The sequence below is a fragment of the Dryas octopetala genome, chromosome 5 (assembly GCF_963921425.1).
Source record: "Dryas octopetala chromosome 5, drDryOcto1.1, whole genome shotgun sequence".
Classification (NCBI taxonomy): domain Eukaryota; kingdom Viridiplantae; phylum Streptophyta; class Magnoliopsida; order Rosales; family Rosaceae; genus Dryas; species Dryas octopetala.
Window position 1 is genome coordinate 2,822,393 of NC_141370.1, and position 18,631 is coordinate 2,841,023.

Genomic DNA, 18,631 nt, shown 5'->3' on the forward strand with positions numbered 1-18,631 from the left:
AACCTGATTTTGAGCTGAACCAAGAAAAAATTGATTTCTAGTACAAGACTAGGTCTGGCTGAAGACGTGAAACTTAGCGCTTCTTGGGAGGCAACCCAAGGGATGGATGACGACGAGGAGGTGATTTGGTACTTATGCATGGGCGAGCCTTTTCACACCAGCCAAGGTACGTTTTCACCCTCTTTTCGCTCATTTAAGTAGATTTGTTTTATTTATTGTTTTTCCCTTCCTCTTTTCATTACATTGTGCATTACATTTGTCATTCATTTAAACATTGAGGACAATGTTTCTTTTAAGTTTGGGGGTGGGGAATGCAATGCATTTTTAGTTTTTAGTGTGTAAAAAAAAAAAAAAAAAAAAATTTTGAGTGTTTTTGTTTGTTTTAGGTCTTGAGTCCCCAACTAATTGATTTCATTATATATGGTTATTTTGAGCATGTCTAGCTTGTATATATAGTATGTATTCTTCTTTATCTAGTATTGTTTCGTAACATGCTTTACAACTCTATGGACTTGTGGCCTTGTTTTCATAAGCTTAAGTGATGACTTGCATGACTAGAGATGCATATACTTAATAGAGTAGACTTGTATGACCTAAGTGAGCTTTTGAGCCCTGTACTTCAATTCTTGAGTGTTAAAATTACTCTAATATTTTCTTGTCATATAAAGTCGTTGTGATCTCATTATTCTTTCTTTTGATTAAGTACTTGGAATATAATTGTGAATCAAGAAGCTAGAACTTCTCTCTTATTCTATTCAAAGCATGGATATAACTACATGAATCCTAGGAGATGATATTAGGCCTTGTTTGTTTTTAACCCATAGCCTAAAGCCTACCCTATGTTATAACCCTAGTCAAACATTTTGAGCCTAATGACCTTTTCTTTGTTTACCCCTATACCAAACCCTAAGTTTGGGGGAGTTTCACTCCTCTACCCGTTTACCTTACCTATGAATTTGCATGGAGTTGGTGAAAATGTGAGGTTGAAAAGAAATGTCTATGCGTAGCTTGATGTAAAAGGAAAATGAATTGTGCTTAAGAGTGTTTGTCGTTCCCTTCCAAAAAAAAAAAAAAAAAAAAAAAAAAAAGATCAAGAATCAAAAATCAAAGGGAAGGGACGATTTCAAAAGATGGAAGTGGAAAGGTGTTCGAATTTGAGCTATGAGTACAAATTATGCAAAGAATGTCTCTATTGATTTCCTTGTGCAAATCCATAGTCTGTAGCCCTTTGTTCTCCCTTTCATTTCAATACCTTATCCTAACCTAAGCCTCCATTACAACCCACATAAAAGTCCTAATTGATCTTGGGAGAAATGTGGTTCATTATGTGGAGTCTAGATAAAAGGGAAGCTTATGGTTATTGATTCTGTTCCAAGTATTTTAATTCCTTCTATTGAGATCAATGTTTTTGTTTCTTTGTGCCTTTCTTTCATGATTAATATGTGAGCTTTTTGTATTTGTTTATCATATCATCTCTCACATATACTTGAATGCACGTATTGACCCAATATCTGAGCGTTTTATTAGTGAGAGTATGCCTTGGTGAGAATTGGAGTTGATGCTATTTTGGTTATGCTGATTTAGTCTTGTTTGTCTAACCACTTGAGTTTGTGTCAAGGATGGTCTATATATTTCATGGAGGAGTAAGGTATGTTAATTGAAGCATTATTAGAGATTGAGGAATAAATTCTATATGTATCTTGCTTGATTATGCTATTTATGGCTGTGCTTATGAAATCATGTGTTGGGATGTTTTGAGTCTGTCTTTAGTCTTTTCTTTGTTCTTTTTGCTCGAGGACTAGCAAAATCTAAGTTTGGGGGTGTGTTGAGTGCTCATTTTACACTATTTTATGATACTAACTCCCTAACTCAGAGTGCAAGAACTCGATATTTTGTGTGTTGTTAGTTTGTTTTTGTTTTTATAGGATAAAATGAGCAAAGAAGAGAAAAGGAGCCAAAAGGACCATTTTTAGACATTTCCTAGTCAAACTAGGAAAACGAGAGAAATCCTGGTCAAACCAGGAAAGGGGCCGAAATCCTAGTCGAATGAGGATTCCTAGTCACACTAGGAAACATCAAGTTCAGAACCATCATTGCGGAGCCAGAAATGAGAAATCCTGATTGGAACAGGAAATCCTGGTTGAACTAGGAAACCTAACCCAACTAGGGAAAGGAGCCCTAGTCACACTAGGAGACCCCAGGGGCATTATGGTCATTACGAGAATTCGAAATGGATAAGGAATCCTTCATTTACAAGAAATCCTAGTCACACTAGGAAATGTTGGTCAAAGTCAACTCTACAAAGTCAAGGTTCCAGAAGCTTCTAGAAGGTGGTGGACATCCATGGAAATAAATGGAGGGAAGAAAGGAATTCAAATTCAAATGGAGATGAGGGGCAAAATGGGAAGTAAAAGTTAATGGTCAAGGGTCAACTATGACAAAGTCAACAAGTCAAATGGGCCATGGGCCTATACAATGCCGAATTTTGAAGGAGCCATGCATGCATGCATGCACCAGCCCAAGAGGAAGTCCATGCGCAAGCCCAAGCCTATCAGCCATGCGCAAAACCCTAGGGGGCTGGTGTGTGTCACTTAAGCCCAAGTCATGCAGCCCACAAGCCAAAGCCCAAGAAATCCTAGCTGAAAAAGAAGTCAAAACCCTGCAAAATAGAGCACCAATTTCGACAGCAATTCTGTAATTCTCCAGAACGAATCAGGTAGCATGCCATATATGGTTGGAAAGATACGGATGTTAGCTTTGCAGGGAATTTTACGGATTTCAATTCCGAGTTTTCTAGCTCAAGATATGGCCATTTTAGTGGAGGTAGTGCAGCAGTTCCGCGAGCTGAAAAAGGAGTTACGCCCAAAAAGAGCCCAAATCAGCCCAAGGCCCATGCTTGGCCGAAAATTATAAGCCTTGGTGTGCAAGGAATGCACTTATCCCACATTGAAGAGAAAGAGAAATCTCAGCCCCACTCTCCTCTATAAATACATCTTTACAACTCAAGGAGAGGGTTCTGTTCTCTTTGTTCCTCTTTAATTTTCAGAAACCCTAGCTAGCCTCCTTCTCTTTCTTTTATTTTTCTGAAGCAAACCCTAGCAGCCACCATCTCTTTCTTGTTCTTCTTGTGCCGCAGCCACCATCTCTCTTCTCTTTATTTTTCTTCTTTTCTTTTGTGGCCGAAACCTACCAGCCACCTTTGTTTGTGTGCCTTCTATTTTTGCGCTGAGTTGAAGACGGAGAAGGAAGCCGAGCCACAGCCACCACATTCAGCCACGCATCACCACCTTGCTGCCACCTTGCCGAGCACCTCAGCCTCCTTGCCGTGGAGCCCAAGGCCGAGCAGCAGCCCATCACGCCGCCACCTTGCAGCCACACCGTCCAAGGGTGGAGCCGCCTCCACCTCGTCATCCGTGGCTTGATTTCTTCCTCCCTTCCTTTTATTTTCATTGTCTTAATTATGCTTTATTTATTTATGGTTTTAATTATGTGTAACTGAATATTGGGCTAGGGCTAGGATGAAGCCCTAGCGATGCTGCTTACTCTCACTATGGATTATTGATTTTTAATTATTTACATGTTGACAAATCTTGGATCTCTGTTTAAATTGAATCTATTTGTTTCGCATCTTTGACTGATCACCTTAGGTTGTGAAACTAAATAAGCTCGAAAGGATGATAGTTTCAATAGGCAACAAATGGATATCCTAAGATAATATTCATGAGAAAAGAGATCATAGATGACATACAGTACATTAATTTGGAGCCATGCGCTATGTGTTTGTCACTCTCACAGATCGTAACGACTCTTGCATGGGTAACAGCTGCCTTAGCTTAGAACTAGGGAACATGCAAGTTAACTGGCTAAGGAAGGCCCAAGAAGCTCTTAGTTTATGCACAGTAAGGGGAGTAATTGCTAAAAGTAACTAGCCAAACCTTTTAGTAGACGAACTTTGTTGACATGTTTATATATTGATTGTTAATATCCATAGTAGAGTGAATGGTATGCTAGTGGTGGATTCTGACCCCTAGTGTTTCTTTATTATTGTTTTATCCAAATTCATTCAGTTGTTATTTTAAAGTTTTGTCATTTCTCTGTTCGTTTAGTTAGCCTTAAAAACCAATCAAAACCCCCCATTTGCGTGTGTGAGTTAGAGTTGATTTAATCGAATTTAATTAAGTTAGTGATCATAACACTAGTACAATTCCCTGTGGGATCGACCTCGTATTTGTAAGCTTTGCTACTTCGCGATTCGTGCACTTGCGAGTTAACCTAGAGTTCAGAAAAGGTTATTTAATTTGCTCTAGGAAAACATACAACAAAATCCCCGCGGGGGCGAATCCCCGCGGGGACCCGATCCGATTAAAACCCTAATGAGGAAGATAAATGGGGCCGGGTTCGGATTCGGGGATTTAGGCGGGGACTCGAGTCGGGGGCGGGGCGGGTATGGTTTTGGCTCCCCCGACCCCGAACCCGCCCCGTTTACACCAAATATATATTATTAAAATTTTAGTATTAAAAGTGTCATGTAGGGGGATCGAACTTGGCACCTTAAGTTTTCTCCCACAGCTCCTTACCATCAGACCAACAAATTTTTAAGAGTTTACTCTTCCAATTTATATATTTATACACAATTTAGATAATAAAACCCTAAACCTTAAACCCTAAACCCTAAACCCTATACCCTATACCATATACCCTACCATATACCATATACCCTAAACCCTATACTCTATACCCTAAACCCTATACCTTATACCCTATACCCTATATCCTAAACCCTACACCCTAAAAGCCTAAACTCCATAAAGCCTAAAACCTAAACTTATTATTCCAATCTAGATAATAAAACCCTAAACCCTAAACCCTATACCATATACCCTAAACCTATACCCTATACCATATATTCTAAACCCTAGACCCTAAAAGCCTAAACCCTAAACTTATTATTCCAATCTAGATAATAAAACCCTAAACCCTATACCCTATACTCTATACCCTATACCCTAAAAGCCTAAACACCAAAAACCCTAAACCCTAAACTTATTAATCCTAAACCCTATATTTATACACAATTTAGATAATAAAATTAATAACCTAAACCCTAAACCCTAACCTTATTCTTCCAATTTATATATTTATACATAATTTAGATCATAAAATTAATAACCCAAACCCTAAGCTTTATATAAATGAAAAAATATATATTTGTTAAATTATTTTTTAAGTAAATTAACAAATATATATGTTTAGGGTATTAATATGTATTTTTGTTAAATGTATAAACATATATAAATGTATGTTTGTTAAATTATATATTTATATATATGTTTTAAAACCCCAAACTTCCAAACCCCAATACACCAAACCCTAAACAAAAAAAAAACAAAAAAAACACTGTGGTCTAAATATCTAATCTCTCAGACTCTCACTCTCAGTCTCTAACTCTCTATCTCTCTCAGTCACTGCGTCTCTCTCGCAATCGCGCCGCCCTCTCGCCAAGTCGCCAGTCGCCACCATCTCGCCAGTCTCCACCATCGAGCCGCTCTTCTCTGTCTCGCACTCTCTGTCTCGCCCTCTATGTCTCGCTCTCTCGCCACCATCTCTGTCTCGCCGCTGTCTCGCCACCATCTCTGTCTTGCCGCTCTCTCGCCACCATCTTGCCCCTCTGTCTCGCAACCCCGAGTCTCGCCAGTCACCTCCCTGTCTCGCCCTCTCGCCGTCGCCGTTTGCCGTCCTCTCTCTGCGATCTCCTTCTCTGGTCGCCGTCGCCGTTTGCCACTTGCCATCCTCTCTCTGCGATCTCTCTTTACATAGGTGGGGGATTCGGGGCGGGTTCGGGGAAGCCACTCCCCAGCGGGGTCGAGGACGGGGAATCCCCGTTTACATAGTCGGGGATTTGGGGCGGATTCGGGGATTCAAAAAATTTCGGGGGCGGGGGATGGGCAACCCCATCCTCCGCCCCGCCCCGTTGCCATCCCTAGTTGTACCAAAGCAGTACAAACGTTAATTTTTATCGAAAAATTTAACAAAAACTGGTCATATGCACAATAAATGACCACATTTTCAGAAGCATTTTAGTTCGTTCATCATATTTTCATGTGACCAATTCCGTTAATTTTCAAATGGAAGTTAACGTTTGTACTGCTTTGATACAACTTGAAAAATTTGTGAACCAAATTGACACTTTTTATAGTTAATAGACCAAATTGAAATTCACTGTAATGTTCATGTACCATTTTTATATTTAGCCCTTATATGAATTTAAAGGGCTTTCTTTTCTTTCTTCTATCTCTCACTCTCTCTACTCTCTCTCACCCACTTTCCTCTGCTTCTCCTGAAAGTAGGGCTCACCAAATAGCCCAAGGCCCGAAGCCCACCCGAAGCCCGCCCGGCCCATTGGGCCCGAAGCCCGATTTGGCCCGACATTTGGGCCGGCCCGGCCCGGCCCGAAAATTTCTTGGGTTGGGCTTGGGCCATCCCCTTGAAGCCCACGGCCCGCCCAAAGCCCGGCCCGCTTAGGCCCGCCCAAAGCCCAAAGCCCGTTTAATATCTTCAATAAAAAAAAATATAGGATTTTGGCTATGTTATGAATTGAACTTGAGACCTCATAGAACAAATTTCAACTCTCTACCAACTGAGCTGACTAGTTTATTTGTCTAATTTGTGAATCATAACATATTTAATAGGTTTTTCGTTTGTTTACTCTAATAAATTATTAATATGCTTATTAAGTTATTATATAATTCTATAATATTAGTAAATAGTAATAGTGTAAAGTGTAAACTATACTATGTAATACCATAAATAATAAACTTTGAAAATTATATACAACATTACAAATTTACAACTATAACAAAACATAAATGTATATGTATATATACAACTTTTATAATACAACTATAATTAAAGTTATTAAACCATGATTGTTCATTAATTTAATAATTTGAACCGTTCATTTTATATGTTGATAGTCAAAGATTATCCTTACAAAAATCGGCCAAATCGGAATTCATTTACCCATTCGATTATCATTAAAAAAACCATGATCATTCATTAATTCGACCATCGTTACGTCACTTTTACATATAAATACACTTGAAGAGTTGAAGAGTATAATTCTAATAACTTTCTCGTTGAAACCTTATTGTTTTCATAATTGTGAAAACCACAACGTGATTTCAACAATCTGAGCCGTTCATTTTCTATATTCATAGTCAAAGATCATCCTTACAAAAAATCAGCAAAATCAGAACTCATCTACCCATTCGATTATCATTAGAAAAATCACGATCGTTCATAAGTTGGACCACCATTATCTAATTTCTACATTTCCAATTGAACTAATTTTTTGCAGGGATGATCTTTGAGTGAAAAACTAAAAAATGAACGGTTCGGATCATTGAAAACTTGGAAACACGATCGAGATGTGAGTTTCTACATATAAATACACTTGAAGAGTTGAAGAATATAATTCTAATAACTTTCCGGTTGAAACATTGTCGTTTCCATAATTGTGAAGACCACAACGTGATTTTAACAATCTTAGCCGTTCATTTTTTATGTTAATAGTCAAAGATCATCCTTACAAAAAATTGGCTATATCGGAATTCATCTACCCATTCGATTATCATTAGAAAAACCACAATCGTTCATTAATTCGACCACCGTTATGTCACTTTTACATCTCCGATTAAGCTAATTTTTTGCAAGAATTCTCTTTGAGTGGGGAACTAAAACTTGAACGATTCGGATCGTTGAAAACACGATCGATATGTGAACTTCTACATATAAATACACTTGAAGAGTATAATTCTAATAACTTTCCCGTTGAAACCTTGTTGTTTCCATAATTATGAAGACCACAACGTGATTTCAACAATTTGACCCGTTCATTTTCTATGTTCATAGTCAAAGATCATCCGTACAAAAAATCGGCTAAATCGACATTCATCTACCCATTCGATCATCATTAGAAAAACCACGATCGTTCATTAATTCGACCACCATTATGTCACTTTTACATCTCCGATTAAGCTAATTTTTTGCACGAATTATCTTTGAGTGAGGAACTAAAATTTGAACGGTTCGGATCGTTGACAACACAATTGCATCGCTTGTTTATAAAAATATGTAATAAAATATATAATAAAACATATGTACATTTATGTTTTATTATAGTTGTAATGTTGTATATAATTTTAAAAGTTTATTATTTATGGTATTACACTATTACTAACATAATAGTATTATAGAATAACTTAATAAGCATATTAATAATTTATTGAAGTAAACAAACGAAAAAGCTATTAAATATGTTATGATTCACAAACTTAACAAATAAACTGGTCAGCTTAGTTGGTCGAGAGTTGAAGTTTGTTATGTGAGGTCTCATGTTCAAATCACAACATAGCCAAAATCCTATATTTTTTTTTAACATATATATGTGTCTAAACAGGCTTTGGGCCTATTTGGGCCGCCCGTTTGGGCCTAGCCCGGCCCGGCCCTCCAAGCCCGCAAGCCAAAGCCCGATGGGCGGGCCTTGGGCTTGTGTATTAAAGCCCAAACCCGGCCCAGCCCGGCCCGAAAGCCCTATTGGGCTTCTATCATTCAAGCCCGAACCCGGCCTGAACCCGAAAAATTTGGGCCGGGCTAGCCCGGCCCGACCCATTGCCGACCCCTACCTGAAAGCTTCGTGAATGCTGTGTTCGGTTTTGTGCTAGAGAGAGAGCAGTTCACCATCGGCGAGATCGGCATCATAGATGGAGTGAGAGGAAGATCGGTGAATGCGTCATCATCGGTGAACGCGTCATCATTAGTTATTCATTTTCAATTTTAAATCTTAGAGGGCCTAAAATTACTTGTTTGTATACTTTGAATATGTAAGTGGGGTTATGGTTGTTACTGTTTATCAGTAACAATATGTAAGTTGGGGGTATGATTGTTACTGCTTCTCAGTAACAATATGTAAGTGAGGTTATGGTTGTTACTGCTTATCAGTAACAATATGTAAGTGGGGGCTATGATTGTTCAGTACTAATATGTAAGTGGGACTATGGTCGTTACTGCTTGTTCGTAACAATATGTAAGTAGGGTATGATTGTTATTGTAACAATATGTAAGTAAAATTATGGTTGTTACTAATAAGTAATAACAATATATAAGTGAGACTATGATTGTTACTAACAAGCAGTAATAATATGCAAATGGGGCTATGATTGTTACTACTTGTCAATAACAATATATAAATGGGGGTTGTGGTTGTTATTACTTGTCAGTAACAATATGTAAGTGGGGCTATGATTGTTACTACTTGTGAGTATTAATATATAAGTGGGGACTATGGTTGTGTTAGTAACAATATGTAAGTGTGAGACTATGGTTGTTACTGATTGCCAGTAACAATATGTAAATGAGGTTATGATTGTATATTTGTATATGTAAGAGGCTATGATTTGTATAAGTTGCCTTGTTTTTAGGTTTTTTTGCATAGTAAAAAATTGAAAATAGCTATTGTTTGATATTGCCACTGTTGGTTTTTTTCTTTTTTAATGTGGGAAAAAAAAATTGGCGTTCAAAAAAAATATTGGAAAAAATTATTGTAGTGCGCTACAGTGTTCTGCTACGGCGTTACTGTAGCTGTTGGACTGTTAAAAAGTGGGCCGGTACAGTAAAATACTGTAGCGGTTGGGCCTTAAAAATAATCTATTTTATGAAATGGACTTTAAAAAAAAAAAAAACCCAAAATTTTTACATGTTGGAGTGCATGATAACCTTTTTAGAATGCCAATAACATTATCCTTTAAAATTTAGTGATTTGTCAAAGAGAGAGAGAGAGAAATCTGAAATCAACATTAATTTCATAATGGTAAAACTTGTAAATAATAAAAAACTAATGGATTATTGTTATCCTATGTGGCCTAAGATTTTAAATATGAGTTTTTTTTTTGGGCAGAAGATATGGACTTTAGTTATTAAGAAAAAAGTAATGGTGTTACAGTCTATAAAAAATTAATTTAAAGGCTAAATTAATTTAGGATAGTTTAATTTGAAGAGTGAGTGCTGTGTTCGGTTTTGTGTGAGAGAGAGAGAGCAGTTCACTTTTAAATGAAGGGTTAAGTACAAAAATGGTCCACGAACTTTACAATGAATCTTAATTTAGTCCACTAACTATAAAAAGTGTCAATTTGGTCCACAAACTTTTCAAGTTGTACCAAAGCAGTACAAACGTTAATTTCTATCGAAAAATTTAACAAAAACTGGTCATATGCACAATAAATGACCACATTTTCAGAAGCATTTTAGTTCGTTCATCACATTTTCATGTGACCAATTCCGTTAATTTTCAAATGAAAGTTAACGTTTGTACTGCTTTGATACAACTTGAAAAATTTATGGACCAAATTGACACTTTTTATAGTTAATGGACCAAATTGAGATTCACTGTAATGTTCATTTACCATTTTTATATTTAACCCTTAAATGAATTTAAAGGGCTTTCTTTTCTTTCTTCTATCTCTCATTCCCGATGCCGTTATGCTGCCGGATTTGGTATCCGAGCAATGGCACCGTGAAGGGTATTTTGGTCTTTCGCGTGGTTTAATTGTCTGTTTTATAGATTTGCTGCTTTACGCTAGAGAAGATTAGGTGTAGGATTTGAATTGGGAGAATGAATTGTCGAGGATTTGAGGTGAAGGAATTATTTGGGAATTATAGAGTTTCTTAGAGGAGAGCCACCAAACTAAAGAAAGATTGTTTATAGTCAAGATTAATGATTGATGATTAGGCAGTTATTATATACAAAAGGATCAAATTAATTATTGAGGAAATGTTAGTATGTTTCGAGTGACAGACAAGTGATGGTTTATGAGCGGGGATCAATTTCGGAGGGATGCGGCTTAGTTCGGAGTAACTGTGGGTGAAATGTTGTGAGTTAGAAATGCGAGTACTGATTGGGTGAGCCTGCTCGTGCGGAGAGACCCCTCCGTACGAGATTGTGGCCAGGATACGAGCCTGCTCGTATGGAGAGACCCCTCCATACGGGATTGTGGCCAGGATACGAGCCTGCTCGTATGGAGAGACCCCTCCATACGGGATTGTGGCCAGGATACGAGCCTGCTTGTATGGAGAGACCCCTCCGTACGAGATTGTGGCCAGGATACGAGCCTGCTCGTATGGAGAGACCCCTCCGTACGAGATTGTGGCCAGGATACGAGCCTGCTCGTATGGAGGGACCCCTCCATACGGGATTGTGGCCAGGATACGAGCCTGCCCGTGCGGAGAGACCCCTCCGTACGAGATTGTGGCCAGGATACGAGCCTGCTTGTATGGAGAGACCCCTCCATACGGGATTGTGGCCAGGGTACGAGCCTGCTCGTATGGAGAGACCCCTCCATACGGGATTGTGGCCAGGATACGAGCCTGCTCGTGCGGAAGGGTCATCCGTACGAGATTGTGGCCAGGATACGAGCCTGCTCGTATGGAGAGACCCCTCCGTACGAGATTGTGGCCAGGATACAAGCCTGCTCGTATGGAGAGACCCCTCCATACGGGATTGTGGCCAGGATACGAGCCTGCCCGTGCGGAGAGACCCCTCCGTACGAGATTGTGGCCAGGATACGAGCCTGCTTGTATGGAGAGACCCCTCCATACGGGATTGTGGCCAGGGTACGAGCCTGCTCGTATGGAGAGACCCCTCCATACGGGATTGTGGCCAGGATACGAGCCTGCCCGTGCGGAGAGACCCCTCCGTACGAGATTGTGGCCAGGATACGAGCCTGCTTGTATGGAGAGACCCCTCCATACGGGATTGTGGCCAGGGTACGAGCCTGCTCGTATGGAGAGACCCCTCCATACGGGATTGTGGCCAGGATACGAGCCTGCTCGTGCGGAAGGGTCATCCGTACGAGATTGTGGCTAGGATTTGAGCCTGCCCGAGTGCGGGATTGTGGCCAGGACATTGTCTACAGTACAGGTACGAGAATGATGTGAGTTTTAAGAATAAGTGTTTCGAGATATTAGCTTCCAAGGATAAATTCAGTTCAGAGTTTGACTTATGGCTGAGGGGATTTAAAAATGGTTTTGAAAGGAGATTTTTGAAAGTAGTTATAAAGCTGGAGGATTTCCAAGAAACGAAGTGTGTGAAATTAGATAGATGGTTGTTGGGTTGCTTGTATTGCATTTGTTTGCTAGGACTTAGTAAAATCTAGGCTTGAATCGTGAGGACGGAAATGATGGTGTCTATGCATTGAGGATATTAATTAGGATGTGAATGATTGAGGTTAATGGTTGACAATTATGCAATTGATTTGTCAGAGTATAATTATTATTATTGATGAGATTTGATGTGCAATTGAGATATTTTGATTTTCTTGATGCTTGGATGTGGTGTAGGATTTGTGTTTTGCAGGATAAGCAGGCTGAGGAAGAAGTGGGGAGAAGACGAGGCAGTGGGACCCAGAAAGACTTATTTAATTGTTTTTACTCAGTGGTTTGTTTAAAATGTTTTTGACAGAATTATTTTTACTTATGTTGTTGTGCATGGCTCAAAAGTAAGAGAAAACAGATTTAACAGTTTGATGTTCAGTATTTTCATGGGCCCGAGGATCGGGGTGTTACATGAAATTTTTGCATAAGCAAGATCAGAGCAACGTGACTTGGATTCTATGGACTATTGTGCCAAGGTCCCTTCAAGACTTCAAGCCAAGCCTACGGGTACAGCAAGGAGTAAGAATAAAGCAAATGTGGGCTGCTGCATTTAAAGAGTTGGCATGAATGTTTACTGTACACAAAGACAAGTTAAGCAAAAAGGAAAATGGCATAAAGCCTGGCTGATGTAGTGCTGCGGTACTCAAATCCATCAGGCCAGCTAAGTCAGAAAGCTACTGGACTTGGGCCCGCAAAGGCTAAGAGCTACCCCCTAATTGAGAACGCTCCCAGCTTGTTTTCAAAGTTATTATGCCCATTTAAAATATAAAGCATGTCAATTAATAAATAATTGATACAAAATAGTTAATGGGCACATAACTAAATTCAAATCTCTCAAATTTATTAATTTTTGCCCATTAATAAATGAAGTGTGTCAATTAATCAATAATTGATACAAAATATTTAGTGGGCACATATCAAATCCAACTCTCTCAAATTCATGTGAGCCCATTATAAAAGAATGTATCATTAAACAAATAAATGATACAAAAAAATATTAATGGGCACGTTTTCCTCCAAATCCCAAATTCTTAAATTGGTACAAAACCAACACTCTCAAATTAGTATAAAACCAATTCTCTCAATCGGTACAAAACCGAAACCAAATCCAAACCCCAAATTTAAACTCCCAAATTGGTACAAAACCATCTTTCTCAAATTGTACAAAACCATCTCTCTTAAATTGGTACAAAACCAAATATCTCAAATCTAAATCCTAAACTCAACTCCATAATGGCACAAAGCCAATCAAGTCAAATTCTTCATGTGAACTACGTTCGGTTTGATCCCACAATGGGTACGTAGGCAATGTGGATTAAATTCACATACAACCGCGGTCAAATCAAATTTCTATTACTCCAAATTTCTTTGAAATTAATTCTCACACAAAGTTACCGAATTAATTTCGCAATTTCTCAAATTTCATTGTAATGAACTACATTCGGTTTGATCCCGTCATGGGTATGTAGGCAACCTACTAAAATTTAGGTGCAACCACAGCCCAATCAAATACATCCAAATTTCCCAGAAATTTGTCTCACACTAAAAGTCTCTGAATTAATTTCTCAAATCAAATCCAAGGGCTCTAAACCCTACCCAAGTTACACAAATCTTTTAAGTGGGTCATCCACCCATTTAAATCCTAAAACCTCGGAACTACGTGTGGTTTGATCCTGCAATGGGTACGTAGGCAACCTAAAATACAGGTGCAACCGCAATCACAAATAAATTCTATTTCAATGGGTCGTTTACCTATTGGAAATCCAAACACTTGCAAGATGATCTGTTAGTTTCATTGCAATTGGAATCAAAGGGTATTCCCTTGAGTCAAGGGACTGTAATTAAGAGATGCACTCCATCTTGAATGGGTCGTACCCAAAATAATAAAACCCTCATTCCATAAATGAATTTGGGTGAAATTATGTTGGGTAATATTTATTATTTATTTACAAATTTTGTTCAACAATAGTAAAAAATTGAAATTAGCTATTGTTTGATATTGCTACTGTTGGTTTTTTTCTATTTTAATGTGGGAAAAAAAAATTGGCGTTCAAAAAAAATATTGGAAAAAAATTACTGTAGTTTGCTACAGTGTTCTGCTACGGCGTTACTGTAGCTGTTGGACTGTTAAAAAGTGGGCCGGTACAGTAAAATATTGTAGCGGTTGGGCCTTAAAAACAATCTATTTTATGAAATGGACTTTAAAAAAAAAATCCAAAATTTTTTACATGTTGGAGTGCATGATAACCTTTTTAGAATGCCAATAACATTATCCTTTAAAATTTAGTGATTTGTTAGAGAGAGAAATCTGAAATCAACATTAATTGCATAATGGTAAAACTTGTAAATAATAAAAAACTAATGGATTGTTGTTATCCTACGCGGCCTAAGATTTTAAATATGAGTTTTTTTTTTTTTTTGGCAGAAGATATGGGCTTTAGTTATTAAGAAAAAAGTAATGGTGTTACACTCTATAAAAAATTAATTTAAAGGGCTAAATTAATTTAGGATAGTTTAATTTGAAGAGTGAGTGCTGTGTTCGGTTTTGTGTGAGAGAGAGAGCAGTTGACTCTTTAAATGAAGGGTTAAATACAAAAATGGTCCACGAACTTTACAATGAATCTCAATTTAGTCCACTAACTATAAAAAGTGTCAATTTAATCCACGAACTTTTTAAGTTGTAACAAAGCAGTACAAATGTTAATTTCTATCGAAAAATTTAACAAAAACTAGTCATATGCACAATAAATGACCACATTTTCAGAGGTATTTTAGTTCGTTTATCATATTTTCATGTAACCAATTCCGTTAATTTTCAGATGGAAGTTAACGTTTGTATTGCTTTGATACAACTTGAAAAATTTGTGAACTAAATTGACACTTTTTATAGTTAATCTAGCAAATTGAGATTGACTGTAGCGTTGATGTACCATTTTTATATTTAACCTTAAATGAATTTAAAGGGCTTTCTTTTCTTTCTTCTATCTCTCACTCTCTCTACTCCCTCTCACCCACTTTCCTCTGCTTCTCCTGAAAGCTTCGTGAGTGCTGTGTTCGGTTTTGTGCTAGAGAGAGAGCAGTTCACCATCGGCGAGATCGGCATCATAGATGGAGTGAGAGGAAGATCGGTGAACGCGTCATCATCGGCGATTGCGTCTCTAACCCATACTCAATCTCCGAGATCTTCGCGCTGATAAGGGGCATGATGAACGGTCATTTCCTGACTGAAGAAGGCACAAAGCCTCAAATGGTAGGCAGCGACTTGATCCTTGTTGTTTCAAGGTTGAAGAGGGAAGATTGCAAGCGCATCAAACACGACTCTCGCTTCTCCAAATGGAAGGTAAATTTACCTCGCTTTCCTCTCTGATAGAATTGAAATTTTGGTTTATAAATTTATCTTCGACTTGAGGATAATGTGAAAATGTGAAATCTTTGGAGACTTTTACCATTTCAGTCACTATATCTTCAATCTTTGCTATCTGGGTTACTGGCTAAGTGTTAAAATTGCCAAATTTACTCCAACATTTTTTGCTTTAATTAAGTTTCTGTTATTACCCGGAATCCAGTTTTAAATGGAATTTACATTTCTGGGTTTCTTCTATATGTTATGGAATTTTAGATTCTAGTTGGCCCTTCTGATTGGGAAGAGTATTCAGTGGGCAAGGAAGGAGCTGAAAGATACAGAGTTTTATGCCTCCCTAAAAGGGAGGGTCCAGGAGTCTATGAACTTGGGATTGCCGATTTGCGCACTGGTTTAGGCCGTGAGATTGGCAAGCTTGACCTGGACCAAATAGTCCCGGTGTACCTTGGACAAGCTGATATTGTGAAGACACGACTTCAGCAATATGGTCGTTCAGGTGCTCATTTGGGCAGTGGCTGCTCAACTGGTCATCCCAGTGACTGTTTACAAAAGGGGCCTGGATTGTTTGAGGAGATACTGTCTAAAGGCTACCACGTTGTGTATAGATGGGCTCCTGTAAGTACATATGTATTTCATTTCCTTTTAAGCAGGAATTGTGTTTTGTTGTTGTTTTGTGTGATTGATGTCAGTGTTGATGATACTGTGTTATGCAGTCTCTTGTTTTCTTTGGGTGATAAAATTGAATTAGATGTGTCATGCATTTGTTTATTTACCACTATCATTCTCTGTTCTGTGTTATATCATGCATGTTATGTCAATACTCTTCTACTAATTGAGACTGATTGTACTATTAAGGAGTCCCTATCAGACCCTGTAAAGATCAGAGGCTGCAAACTGGACAGGGGATTGCTTTTTAAATTTTTTATTTTTATTTTTTATTTTTTTATTTTTTATTTTTTATTTTTTTTGTCTTTCTCTTCAATCTTCATATTCATACAATTACCACATCATCTGGAGTCTGGACTGGGTTGGAAATAGTGAAAATTGACAGAGAAAGTTATTTGCGCTGGGTCACTGAAAATACTAATCACTAAGAGAGGTTATAGTATTATGGTTATTCTTAAGTTATAAAACATTGTTTCTTCCCCTTTCTATAGAACGCTAAGGGTTTAGGTAGTGGGTGCTTCTTCCTCTTCATCTTGTGAATGAAGCATGGTGAATTGTGTTGATGTGCTTGCCATTATGCATGTATGGAAGCAGTTCTGCATGCAAGCTTGGGCATGTAATCAGAATTTATGATATGTCCTTGATTCTTTGTTGATTGTCAAACAGATGGAAAACAAAAGTCATGCGTTGAAAACAGAAACTGAGCTGCTTAGCAAATTTGATTATGCATGGAACACAAGCATTAATGGTGCGCGGCGCCCTGATGATGTTTTTCAAAAACTTAAGAAAATTTCTTCAAGCACTACGCAATTTTCTAATATTCCCCAGAAGCTTCTGCCTTTCAGTCAAAAGAAAGTGGGTATTAGAATTAAATCTAGCAAAGTGCTTCCAACAGAGGACAAATTCAGTACTTATGATGATGGGGAGAGCCACCACCTCGTTTTTCGAGTTTTTAAGTCTGGCAGATCACAGCCTAGGTTAGTCTTGGATAGAAGTGACATTACTCAGGAGAATACTATAATTTGTGGGGTGGATGTAGGTGATGGGTCCATTTGTAGAAGGCCACCAGTTCTAGGAAGAAAGAGGTGTTCTGAACACAAAGGGATGAAGATTAATGGGTCAATTAAAGTTGGGGTATCAAACAGCAATGTAGATTCACAATGCAGTAATTTCAGAAACAGAGAGTTTGATAGTCATGATGCACCAAATGCCAACCATGATCCAGTAGAGCTTCCACTAGTTAAAGTTCCTGTTAGCTTCACTTCGATATGTGGATTCATCTTGTTTGATGGCTCTCCTTGTAGAAGCCATCCGATTCAAGGGTTGAAAAGGTGTGCTGAGCATAAAGGGAGAAGAATTGTAAATCCTCCTATTAGCTTCACTCCGATGTGTGGGTTCATCTTGTCTGATGGCTCTCCTTGTAGAAGCCATCCAATTCAAGGGTTGAAAAGGTGTGCTGAGCATAAAGGGAGAAGAATTGTAAATCCTCCTATTAGCTTCACTCCGATGTGTGGGTTCATCTTGTCTGATGGCTCTCCTTGTAGAAGCCATCCAATTCAAGGGTTGAAAAGGTGTGCTGAGCATAAAGGGAGAAGAATTGTAAATCCTCCCATTAGCTTCACTCCGATATTCACTCCAATATGTGGGTTCATCTTGTCTGATGGCTCTCCTTGTAGAAGCCATCCGATTCAAGGGAGGAAAAGGTGTGCTAAGCATAAAGGGAAGAGAATTCATTAATCCAAGTCAGAGTCAGAGAAAGAAGAAAATTCAAAATATGTACATGATGTGGTTGCTGAACCATATACTTGTGGGAGTTTACACTATAACCTGAATTCATCTGCAATATTCAACTCTGCTGAAGTGCAAGCCCAAGTTTTGAGAGTCCAATAAAAGTTATTATACTACTAGGTGGGGTGAATCTAGGTGATGAATATTTCTTTGTTTGAAGAGGTGTGGGCCTGTGAGGAGCCTAAAGGAACAAGGGTACATTTAATTATCTATTTATCTCCAAGTCAGCAGCAGAAGATAAACTTCATGTGGGTGATCTGGGTTCAAACACAATGTCCAGTAGCATAAAAGGCATGGTGGCAGGTAGTTCCATCTCTAGGTTTGAATTAGGATGAAGTTTAGTCACATGTAAGAAAATGTAAGACAACACAAGGGAAGGAGATCAGTTTCCACTTGGTTTTATTTATGAAAAATAAATTATTCTTGACATTAAAGATGTTGTTGATTGTTATGCCTTTGGGATTGTGTTGTAGTGTAGGCTTCTGTATTATTAATGTGTTACATGCCCTGTAAAATAATGTTGTACCTTGTTTCTTTTAGAAGCAGGGGGATGGTTGTATAATTTCATTTTATTTCATCCTATACTTTTAAATGTTTCTTTCTTTGGTT

The 18,631-nt window shown here is 38.2% G+C and overlaps 1 protein-coding gene across 1 annotated transcript; it reads left to right on the plus strand.

The window, feature by feature from the left end:
* The first annotated feature begins 15,203 nt into the window (after positions 1 to 15,203).
* LOC147283555 (protein EFFECTOR OF TRANSCRIPTION 2-like) lies at positions 15,204 to 18,606 on the plus strand. Its single transcript, XM_086244279.1, has 3 exons — positions 15,204 to 15,547; positions 15,827 to 16,183; positions 16,901 to 18,606. The coding sequence occupies exons 1-3, from the start codon at positions 15,410 to 15,412 to the stop codon at positions 17,969 to 17,971; spliced, it is 1,566 nt and encodes a 521-aa protein (XP_086100405.1). The 5' UTR covers positions 15,204 to 15,409; the 3' UTR covers positions 17,972 to 18,606.
* The last annotated feature ends 25 nt before the right edge of the window (positions 18,607 to 18,631 follow it).